Consider the following 11,889-nt stretch of genomic DNA (forward strand, 5'->3'; position numbering starts at 1 on the left):
GACTCTCTGTTTTCTAAATTAATGGAGTTGTACAAACCACTTTTGACACGAGTAAAGTAATGTTTCTTACACCACTGCCACCTTCTCTTGCTCCTCCGTGCTGCCATGTGCTTTAACGCAGCCTCTCAGTAATGAAGGGCTTCTTGTTCTCCCTTCCTTTTCGGATTATGGTTGGTTGTATTAGATGTGGTAATCGTCGATATTAAAATGACAGCCGATGAGAGAGTTAGACTAGATTATGATTATAAGAACTCAGAGGTAAAGTCATTAGTGCATAATCTGTAAGAAATGCCTAACAGCCACACATGATCTTTAATGTGGGTAGCTGACTTGAAAAAATAATGTTTAGACCTGGGACTTCGCATATGCTCTCTTACTAAGTGGTCATTTTTTTAAAGAAGTTGGCTTATTTTTCCTAAATATTTAATCGATCACCAAAGGTTATTACTGTTATATTAGGCCTAGCAGTTATACATATACCCAAAATACAGATTGATAGATAGATAGGTAGGTAAATAGGTAGATAGATAGAATGATATATAGAAGGATATTCATTGTGGCATCTTTTATTAAAGCAAAAGATTGTAAATAACCTACATATCCATTAATAGAGGATGTAGCTTAATGAGGTAGCTCTATGTGAATGGATAGAGAAAACTCTCTAAGATATATTAAGTAAAAAAGCAAGGCACTGAAAAAAAAACACACGTGCGTAACAATATTCTAAATGCTTATAAATGTGTATAATGTCTCTGGGTAGAAATGCTGTGAGCAGGTATAAATTATTTTCCAGGAAGAGAAACTTCTGAGTAGTTGGAGTCAGGAGGGAAGAGAGCTTTACGTTTTACTGGCTGTTGTTTGGTGTACTTCAAATGTTGTACATAGTACATAGTACACCTTTTTTGAAAAATAAATTCAAAATAAAATTTACATCTCAGATTCAATTTCTCACTCAGTACTATTTAAAGCAAAATGGCAAGTAAGCTTTCAAATGGAGGTAAGGGTAATGATTTAAGTCGTGTTATTGTACAGAATGAAGGAAATATTTCATTCTGAATCTGAGTTTGGAAAAATTAATTTTTAAATATCCGTAGAAAAACAAATACAATCATCTAGCACACTTTTATTGTTCAATAAAATGCTGAGTGAAAAATAGTTTTTGTATATTAAAGGCATACACATTTTTAAAAATCAGATTTATTAACTCAACATTTATTTTTTAAAGAGGCTTTTCTAATTTGAATATTAAAATATAAAGATGATTATGTTACTTTAAACATTTTTCTTCTGAGTAATTAGCCATTATATATCAAGTTGCTGCTGAAAAGTCAGCATTTCAGTTCAGTAGACTATTAGAACTGAACCTTTAAGACACCATATAATATCTTTTAATGTTCTTTCCACTTTTCCAGCGGATCCTCTGGTTGGAAGCATAGCCACTCAGTATTTGACCAACAGAGCAGAACATGACAGGATAGCCAGACAGTGGACCAAGCGATATGCAACATAATTCACATAATTTGTATGCAGTGTGAAGGAGCAGAAGGCATCTTCTCACTGTGCTGCAAATCTTTATAGCCTTTACAATACGGACTTCTGTGTATATGTTATACTGATTCTACTCTCTGCTTTTATCCTTTGGAGACTGGGAGACTCCCCAAAAAGGTAAATGCTATCAAGAGTAGAACTTTGTAGCTGTAGATTAGTTACGTTTAAAACGCCTACTTGCAAGTCTTGCTTCTTTGGGATATCAAAGTGTATTTTGTGATGTACTAAGGATACTGGTCCTGAAGTCTACCAAATATTATAGTGCATTTTAGCCTAATTCATTATCTGTATGAAGTTATAATAGTAGCCGTAGATGACTAGGAATTACGTCATTTGTATTAAACCCAGATCTATCTCTGAGTATGTGGTTCATGCTGTTGTGAAAAATGTTTTACCTTTTACCTTTGTCAGTTTGTATCGAGAGGATTTCCTTTTACCCTTTGTAGCTCAGAGAGCACCTGATGTATCATCTCAAACACAATAAACATGCTCCTGAAGGCATAGTTTCCTGTCGTAATATTTTAAGTCAGTCTTGTTAGAAGGTGTGTCTGAGATGATTGTTGATGAGATAAAAATGTGAATATGAAGATTAACTACAGAGGACTAGTATAAATAAATCATTTATTAAATTGAAAACATTTGAAATCGTATAAATGTGTAGAGTTTTTTTCCTTTAAGTCCTAATGAGAGAATACATGAGTTTAAATATACAAAATTGCGTTTTTTAACCATTGGTCTCAGAAAAACATAAAGCTCTACTTTGATAATACGATATTTGAGCCAAAAATAACATGAAATCCTGGCTTACAAGATTTTGTTTCCAGAATGATGACTTCTGTCCACCATTGGGCAGCATTGTCAAATAACTTTAATCTGGTAGCCCTTCTGTGTCTTTCATGCATTTTTGACTTCTAATCCTGTTCTTGAATTTTCATGGTGTTTTTGGTGTGCATTACCGTTCTTATTATGCACTTGTCCAACAGATATAGGCAGAGACAGAGATGAACATAGAAACCCTTGTCTGCCCTGAAGGTAGACGAGAACTCTGGATTACTGTGCAGTTGTGGCATTATTTCTCAGTTGAAAGAATAGGGAATTTTAAGGGTTTAATAGGTTATATGAATTCCTTCTTTCTAGTTATAATTATTAAATATTAGATTTCTTATAGGGGTTAGTTTATGTTTCAATATTCAGATTGGTCAACAGAGTATAAATGGTTTTTTCTATGACTGGGATAGTTATTGAGGTAATTCTCTGGTCATGTAACCAAGGTTGTGGAATATGGGCAAATGTCTTCTCCAGTCCTAAATATGGAAATAAAATACCACCCTAAAATTTATAGGCTGGAATTATTAGCATAAAAATACATTGCTCCAGGATAATAAAGTAAAACATTTCTAGTTGTATATACCCTCACAAAGAATAATGGATTCCTACTTGAGTATTTGTCAGTAGAAGTCTTAAATCAGGGTAAAAATAAACACTTCTATATCTGTCTTTCACTTAACGCACACCCGCCTCTCCGCCCCCCCGCCAAAAAAAACCCAAAAAGAATCTCTCCACGTTACAAAGGTACACCAAACAGGCTTAGGCTTATGAAAACCTCTGAGCCTTTACTATTTTGAGTTCAAGTTAATGTGATGAGAATGGGCATCTTTTATGTAAGCTATAAGGATTTCTATGTAGATGAGCTGTAGAAAGTAGTTTTTACCCACTTCCAATATTGTACATTCTGCATCCTAGGTTAATAAACTTCTCTCTTAGTCCTAGAAAAGCATTCATCATACTGAATATCAGGATATTTGGAGATGCTATCCTTTGACTTCCTTCACTTGCTATCAGCCTAATTACTACCACCAAACTGTTTACTTGTAGGCTGTGTCCCATACTCACCTGGGACAGAGTGGAGAGAACTGGTGACATAAAAATATTTGTGGCTCTTCCACAAACTACCTTTGTGGCCTTAAATAAGATACTTTCATCTCTTATGTAAAACTCAAAGAAGTTAATTTCATTATTTCCCTGTTCTCTACTAGTCCTTAGTCCTCAAACTCAGTCATTCTAAATCTTACAAAATTTGTTATGCTTGTTCCACTTTCTCTTGCCGGGATCAGGCCACAGTTTCAAATGGACTGAGTAATAAGTCATCATTTCGGTTCCTACTATTAGGTTCTGTTAAAATTCTGAATTTTTAAAAATCTTTTCTCTTTTTGATCCACTTCCCAGACGTAGATGTCCATCCATGTGTACTACAAATAGGTTTTTTTTTCCCCATGGAACTTTGTTCTAGATGTAAATTGTGATATTTTAAAACCTAGACTTTTTCTTATTCATTAAGAGCAAATTTTACAAGTCCAAATGTAATGTTGTAAGTACTCAAGAATGGCCATAGCACCATGTACCCTGTTGAGCCTGGAGTGTTCTAATTATGATCGTGTGCCCTCAGAGGGGCCATGCAGTGCACAAATCACTACATGCCAGGCCCCACTTAGTTACTGAGGTGCCTCATCTTGTTTAATATCCCTCAGAAAGCTTCAGGAGAGAGACACTCTATGATCCTCAGTTGACAGAATAGAACTGATTCACGGACAGGTTAAATAGCTGGATGCAGATTACACAACCAGTGTGATGCGGAAGTACAGCCCCCATTCTTTACCACTAGGCTAAGAGTTTTTGTTTATAGCATTACAGTTAGTATTTAATATATATGTGTTTATATGTAAAAGCGGGTATACATAAATTAGAAACCTTCTGAAAGGTAATCTATAAGGTAAAGTACAATTTTGCATTTTAGTCAATCCTTACTTTAATCTTCTATTTTAGTCTCAAATGGAACCTTACAAAATAAGCCTTTACTAATTGATTCCAATGAATACGAGGTATGTTTATTTATCTTCTGTCTCAGACATTGGTCATAATACTTTTAATATCACTGGCTTCCCTTTTTTAATTTGGAAAATGAGATAAACGATGTTATTTTAAATTTATTTAACCGTGCATCACATGACCATATCAGAAGATATATATTGATAAATTTATCAATCATTTAATGATGACCTTTTTCAAAATAAGATACATTAGTTATCTAGACATTGCCTTTTTTTTTTTTTTCCTAAACTAGAATATCCTAACGTGTCACAGGGATAAAATTCGTAGGTTTGATTTGGCCCGTGTGTATGTTAAGTCTTTCTAATAAGGACGTGGAGGTGCTGTGTACTTGGAGTCAGTCCTCTACTTGCCCATGTGTGTTCTTACGGCAATACAAGAATGACTGCATTGTAAAACTCAAGTCAGTTTCAGTCCTGTGGCATCACATAGTAACCTGTGTCCTAGTCATGTTAATGCAGTACGTTTGCACGTCTTCAGCTGACATACTGTGGTCTTTGGACAGAATCATGGCATGGTTTGAAGCATTAATTTCATAAAACCATTGCAAATGATTTGAAGGGGTTGAGCTAATGATTCTACAATAATTATCCACTTATATTTCAGTTAGTGTTTCTTACATTAGATGAATAGAATATGTAAATAAATCCCTTGTTTCATGTTTCAAGTAATAAGTTTTTTCAAGTAATACCAAAATAATAAAAAATAATTCATAATTACATTTTAGTAGATAGGCATTATTTGAAATAACAATTATTTGTAACTAGTTTGTTAACCTTTTTTTTGGTAAAGTTCTTCAGTGATTTAAGTGAACCGCTCCAGTGCGTAATGGGATGTTTCTACACAGTGGAATCATAGTCCTTTCAAAGTGGTTATGAATTGAATTTCTAGGACTGGTGTGGATAAGTGGTGTTAAAACCTTGTCAGACAGAATCAGCCTAGATATTACCAATGAGTGCATTTAGAGAACTATAAATTGACTTTAAATCTTTTGTATCTGTAGGTTACCTTGCTGAAATCCAGTGAGGCTAAAGCCAATTATGCAGGTCTTTTTAACATGGAACATTAAAAGCAGTTTTTCCCCCAAATCTTCCAATTCCTAAAGTTTATCTCAAGTCCAGCTCTTTTAATGAAACCTTTCCATTTTACTATCATGTACCTTCAGTCTGTCAGTCTCTCTGTTTCTCTTGAGACACCATCTGTACAAACATTGGAAATAATAGAAGCAATTCAAGCATGTACATATTTCCAAGTGTGATCAAACAAGCCAGGTGCCCTGCTGGGCAAGAATTCTTTTTTCTTTCCTTTTTTCTTTTGGATGGAAGGGGTGGAGGGGGGAGGGTGGTTATACTATATACCACCTTAACTGACCTCCATGGTGAGTTTATTCTACAAATTTTAAGAGTTTGCTAATTGAAGGTCATTTCAGGCACTGTGATGCATGCAGAGATGAATACATTCTTAAATAGTTTTTTTCCTGTCCAAATAGATTTTTCCCTCTTGTTAGCAGAGGAGAGCACATCTTTGCTAATGTGTATCCATTTTCTACTGAATGAGAAATCAAACAGATGTCCCTGCTGATTTAGCTATGAAAATATTAGTATAATAATTAGGTAAGTTTTATCTAATCTATATGATGTTAAACATTCTTAATACTGTTTGATGCTTTGAAAATAATTACTGTCTTTCAAACTACTCTGAATATCCAATATCTCTAGCGTGCATTTTGATACTTTATTATATTCAGTTTAACACTTTATGCATACTTCTGGATAGTGAGCTTTTGGAGGATAATATCTATAGTCCTTGTCTCTGTATCTTAGCCCAGTATATAACATGATATACGTTTGCTGAAAGAACGAATATTATATCATGGGTGTAATCTTCTCCATAAGGTTATCCAGGGACCATGTAAAGCATATAAGTCATGTCTTCTTTAATCCCCCATCATACTGATTCAGTGCTTTATACTTGGTAGGTGATATTCCTGTAAACTTGAAATGTGAGAAGTAGCAATGGGTTATTTTCATAACCTACTTAATGCCTACTTGTTTTAAATGGAGAATGAATTAATCTTGTAATTTTAAAAGTCCTTAAATATACCAAAATGCTTTCTGTCCTACAGAATGTACATCATTTCCCATTATCATTACTGTCTTAATTGATATATTTCTCCTATTCCTTTTTACTGGTAAAAAGGAAGAAGACAATGGAATATATGTGTCTGCTTACAGTATTCTTTTAGGGGTATCTAATAGGAAAAATGAAAAGTGGTAGCTTTTGAAAAAATTTCTTTTAAGAGAAATATTTTAGGGAAGAGGAACAAGTATACTGTACTGTATAGTAGTACAAAGTGGGGGGCAGTCCTGGAGTGTTGAAAGTTAGTCATTGAAATATTATCCAAATCTCTTCATTTGGTTTTTCTTTCCCACTTCTATCTGCTGTGAGAAAGGGAGATAGAATAGGACAAAGAACCAAACAGGTCACTTTTTTTCTTTATTGCCCCATGTTATTCCTGAGCCAATAGGTGTAATTGAAAGGTGACAGGGTAGAAGCTCCCTAATTCCAGAAGTGTAATGCCGCCTTCTCTTTGTAACGTGAGTACTTCATAAGTTGGCTAAGCAAATTCAGGTATGTTGGCTGCTTACTGCTCCAGGCCCATCTCACGCTGAGAGGGGGGAGAGATAAACCCATGGAGAACAGGTTACTGAGCGTTGTTGGTCACCAAGAGAGGTCCTGATACTCCGGGGCAAGTGTGTAAGGAACGTTAAAGATTCTCTAGGACTGAGACCGAGTGCTTTATGACAAGTCTTTATATGAGCGTGTCATTCCTTCATCTCCCGAGTGATGAAGAAGAGTAATTACAAGAAACACAAGGTGAGGGAGTAAAGCTGTATTGCAGGGATATTGCTGGCACCCCTTGCCTGATTCCTTTATCGTTTTTTAGGAGCACATTAGCCCTCTGCTGAACTCTTTCCCTGGCCACACAATTCCCAAATAGTAAAGGTCATTTTAAGTATTCATGTGGGACAGTTTTTTCTTCTGTAATTTTTTTTAACATCTTTATTGGGGTATAATTGCTTTACAATGGTGTGTTAGTTTCTGCTTTATAACAAAGTGAATCAGTTATACATATACATATGTCCCCATATCTCTTCCCTCTTGCGTCTCCCTCCCTCCCACCCTCCCTATCCCACCCCTCCAGGCGGTCACAGAGCACCCAGCTGATATCCCTGTGCCATGCGGCTGCTTCCCACTAGCTATCTACCTTACGTTTGTTAGTGTGTATATGTCCATGACTGTCTCTCACCCTGTCACAGCTCACCCTTCCCCCTCCCCATATCCTCAAGTCCGTTCTCCAGTAGGTCAGTGTCTTTATTCCTGTCTTACCCCTTGTAATTTTTTTAATGACACATTTTATTTGTATTGTCACCTCCCTTGATCACGAGCCCCTAGAAATCAGGGATCCAATTCATTTCACTAACATTGGTTTAGATACTTAGGATTAGCAGTGAACAAACCACACAAAAATCCCTATCCTTAGGGCGTTTACTTTCCAGTTCAAGGCGACAGACAAAGTTTAAAAAGGGGGGAAAAGTGTATAGGTATGACGGTAAGTGCTACGTCAAAAACAAAACGGGGAAGAGAAATAGGGAGTGTGCTGAGAGGGAGAAAGGGGAGGTTGCAGTGCAGTTGTGAAAGGGTAATCAGAGAAGACCTCACCAAAAAGATGAGTCAAGAGCTGAAGATGGTGAGGGATAAGAGAATTGCAGGCAAAGGAAATAGCAAATGAAAAGACCTGGGGGCAGGGGCATGCTCAGTGTTTGCCAAAACCAGCAAGGGCCTGGAGAAGGTGGGGCAGAGAAAGCAGCAGCTAGAACAGCAAGAGGCAAAGTCAAGAAGATGACAGCTGAACAGGTCACGTGGGGCCGCGTAGTGTGTGGAGTGCCTTGTGAGGAGTTTGGGTAGTACTCTAAGTAAGATGGAAGCCACCGGAGGGTTTTTTAGCCAAAGAATGATAGGTTTATGACCTGTTTGAGAATTTCTGATTACCATTAGGAAAAAGACTTGGGGGGGAGGGGAGAGGGAGCCAGGCTAGAGATGCTGATGACTCCAACCTGGATGGCATTAGTGTAGATGGTAAGAAACGATCAGATTCTGGTTCAAGGTAGCCAATAAGATTTGCTCATAGATCTAACTATGTGGTGTAAAAAAGAGTCAAAGTTTGGCACCTGAGCAAACTAGAAGCCTGGAGTTGTAGAATTAAGGTGAGGAACCTGGGGGTGGCGGGTGGGGGGTGGTGGCGTTCAGCAGGACTGGAGACAGATGAAGAGCCTCGCTTTTGACAGGTTAAGTTGGAAGTGCCTGTTAAGCATCCAGATGGAGGCGTCAGAGCAGTGGACATCCGGACCTGGAATTCAGGAGTGAGTTCTGGGCCAGGCACAACATTTGGGATTCATGAGTGGATAGGTGATATTTACAGCTGTGGGACTGGATGAGATCATCAAGGAAATGAGTGTTGCTAGAGAAGAAAGAAGTCTGGGCACTCCAACATTAAGAAGCTGAGGACAGACACGAGGAATCAGCAAAGGAACCCAGGAAGGAGCAATCAGGAAGTAAAAAGGAGAAGCCTTGGAGAGCGTGGGGACCTGAAAAGGAGGTGAAAAGTTTCACGGAGGTGGGAATGATCTACAGCTTCAGATGCGACTGATGAGCCACCTAAGGTGCAGATGTGGACCGGAATGGCCATTTTATTTAGCAACTGACTGATGGCAAGCATCGTTTTGTTGGAGTGGCGAGATCAAAAGCTCTGTTGGAGTAGGTGCCAAAGGTAATAGAAACTGTAGACTTCTGACAGTTTTGCAATAGAGAAATAGAGAGTAGTTTTCTTTTTTTAAGATGGGGGAGAATTATACCGTATGTTGATGGGAAAGATAAACAGAGAGGGAGAAACGGTTGAGTAGGGCAGAGAAGCAATGTCCTCGAGAAAATCATTTGTGCTTTACTGGGGGTGTTTCCAAAACTCCCTGCACTTCCCTTGGACATTTCTTTCTCTTCCTGAATAGACTAGGAGCTCTTGGGAAGCACAGTATCCCCACTTAAAGCAGTACTGACCTTCACGAAACTTGAGCTTTACTAGTTAGGCAGGAGAAGATGGGATGTAGCACACAAGTGAAGTGATTGTCCTTTTCTGGGAATGCAACATCTCATCCCATCCATAGTTAACAGAACAAGCAGAGGGCAAGGGGCTAGGTCCAGGCTGGAGGGTAGATGTGGTGGTGGGAAGCTTTCTTGTGGCTTCTACTCCTCCACGAAGTAGGAAGTGGTTATTGGCCGAAAGGGAGGATGAGGGGACCAGACCTCATGTGTCTGTGTGACTCCTCTGTGCCCAGGAGAGTGGTCATTTATTGTCGAGAGAATAAATGAATGGTTAAGTGAATTGTTTAGCTAGATGGGCCTTTGATTTTATAGTTACATGTTAATCATGAACAAGTAATTAAAATCCCCCTAGTGTCTGGAATGGCTGTTCTTCAGCAAGTATGGTTAGCAAATATTAGCTGACTTGAATCTTGAGCACCTTAATATATTCTTTCCTTGAAGTGATTTTCCTTGTCATTGAGGAATCTACCTTGACACCAAACTTAACTAGATTTAAATTTTTAAATCAACAGATTTAAGTATTTATAACTAACGCTGCTTTACATGCTGGAAGCGGGAGAAACTTATATTTCCCAAAGAGCTCATCAAAGTCTAGTCAGGAAAAGAGATGGCCTAGGTAAGCACAGAGAGCTCTCAGGAAAATGGCTTATCAAAAATCCTTTCTTGCCCATTCAGATGATTCTAGAAAATAGAGCAGTGTTTACCCCAGGTCTACTTTGTAACGTAGTAGTGAGAGAAGGATGCAGAGATGCCAACTCCTATTACCCTGACTTCTACCCCTGGTTCCATGGGAAGACACTTCCAGATCCAGGCCTTCTGTCCCTTGTCCTTACTCAGGAAGTAGGGAATTTGAAGGGCAAGTTTCATTTCCAGAGAACGCATGGGGCAGTGAGCTAAGGACCAGGACTCATACCTTCTATTGTGTTTCTCTTTCCCTGCTCCTGTCCTGACTTCCTGCTTCCAAGGTTCATACGTAAGAAATGGGGCACTTCTTAGCTTATTTTCTGTGAAAACCTGGTCAGTGACAGACCCGAAACATCACAGTTGGCTCAACCACTTAATTTTGCCTAGAGAGCCAGGAATTAAGAAATACTTAGTCAGCTTTTTTCCTGATTGAGTCTTGCTGAACAGTACTTTTGCTGTGTGATTATTGCATTTATACCCAACTAATTATCTGAACTTAAATAGGGTATGACTCTTCTTTCTTAACCTAAATTAATCATAATAATATTCTTTAGACTATCTCTCACACTTATACAGGCTAATAGTTGCTGGCTTTCCACCTTATTTCTGAAGGATAGCATGTTTGGATTCTGTTCTCAGATTTTTCAGTCCTAGGTCTAATTCAGGCCCTTATCTGCAGGAGTCTTTTAAGTCACCCTCTTGTCTATACAAAGGACTCCAATCTTTTCTTCATGCTGAGGTCACATTAATCTTCCCAGAGTAAGCACACTCCTTGCTCACAGACTTCAGTGGCTGCCCACTGTTTCCAGAGTCAAGTCCAAACTCCTTAGAAGCCCAGCTTTCTGTCATGACATCAGTACGCCCCCATATGATGAAGCAGCATCTATTTCAGTAGTAGGTTCAGATGCACTGGTTTTTAGTAAAATACCAGAGTCATTCTGGCCAATGGCAGCCGTTCTATCTATCACTTAAAAATATTTTCTCAGAGAAATAGCAATAGTGACTCATTGAGAAAACTTCCTTAATCTTCTGACTCTTCTTCAAGGCCTTCCTGCTCATAGGACTGACTACAACTCTTTGATGTTCTGACACTTTTATAATTTCTTTTACTACTAGCGGTTCAAAGTATTGATGCATATAACCTTGTTGCTGGCTGTGTTAAGTTTCAAGCATCAGAAAATAGATTGCTTAAGATACTTTGCTTGGCACACCAGTATTTTATATCTGAATTGATATACTTGTTACTTCAAGACAGATGGTGCATTGCTTCTGTGCCTAATAGCATTTGGCAGTGCTGAAATTTAGCCTTCTGTTCAATCCAGAATAATTCAGTGATGAGTGGGCAACTTTGTGCTTTTTTTTTTTTTTTTTTTTTGCTGGATTTGAATATTTGGAAGTGTTTTAGCTTACTTACTAACTATACGTAAGCGCCTTCATAAAATGACATTCCAAGTGTAGGCAAGTACATAATCAGTGGATGAGCACTGTGTATCAGTTTGGCGTATGGTACCACTTGTTTTTATTTTCATGATAGTGATATGTTTCTAGAAAGATTAACGAGTATTCGGCCACATTTAAACATGGGCACAAAACTTTCCAGGTTTAAAGTTA

The 11,889-nt window shown here is 37.9% G+C and overlaps 1 protein-coding gene across 3 annotated transcripts in view; it reads left to right on the top strand.

Annotated features, from left to right (window-relative positions):
* Positions 1-2,889, top strand: part of UBE2E3 (ubiquitin conjugating enzyme E2 E3) — an 89,767-nt gene extending 86,878 nt beyond the window's left edge. For all 3 annotated transcript variants that reach the window (XM_082841523.1, XM_082841522.1, XM_082841521.1), the window contains exon 6: positions 1,413-2,889. In XM_082841523.1, coding sequence (XP_082697649.1) covers positions 1,413-1,510 — 98 coding nt within the window. In that variant the 3' untranslated portion in view covers positions 1,511-2,889. The remainder of the gene's footprint in view (positions 1-1,412) is intronic.
* The last annotated feature ends 9,000 nt before the right edge of the window (positions 2,890-11,889 follow it).

This window comes from Leucopleurus acutus, assembly GCF_964270905.1.
Source record: "Leucopleurus acutus genome assembly, chromosome: 6".
Taxonomy (NCBI): Eukaryota; Metazoa; Chordata; class Mammalia; order Artiodactyla; family Delphinidae; genus Leucopleurus; species Leucopleurus acutus.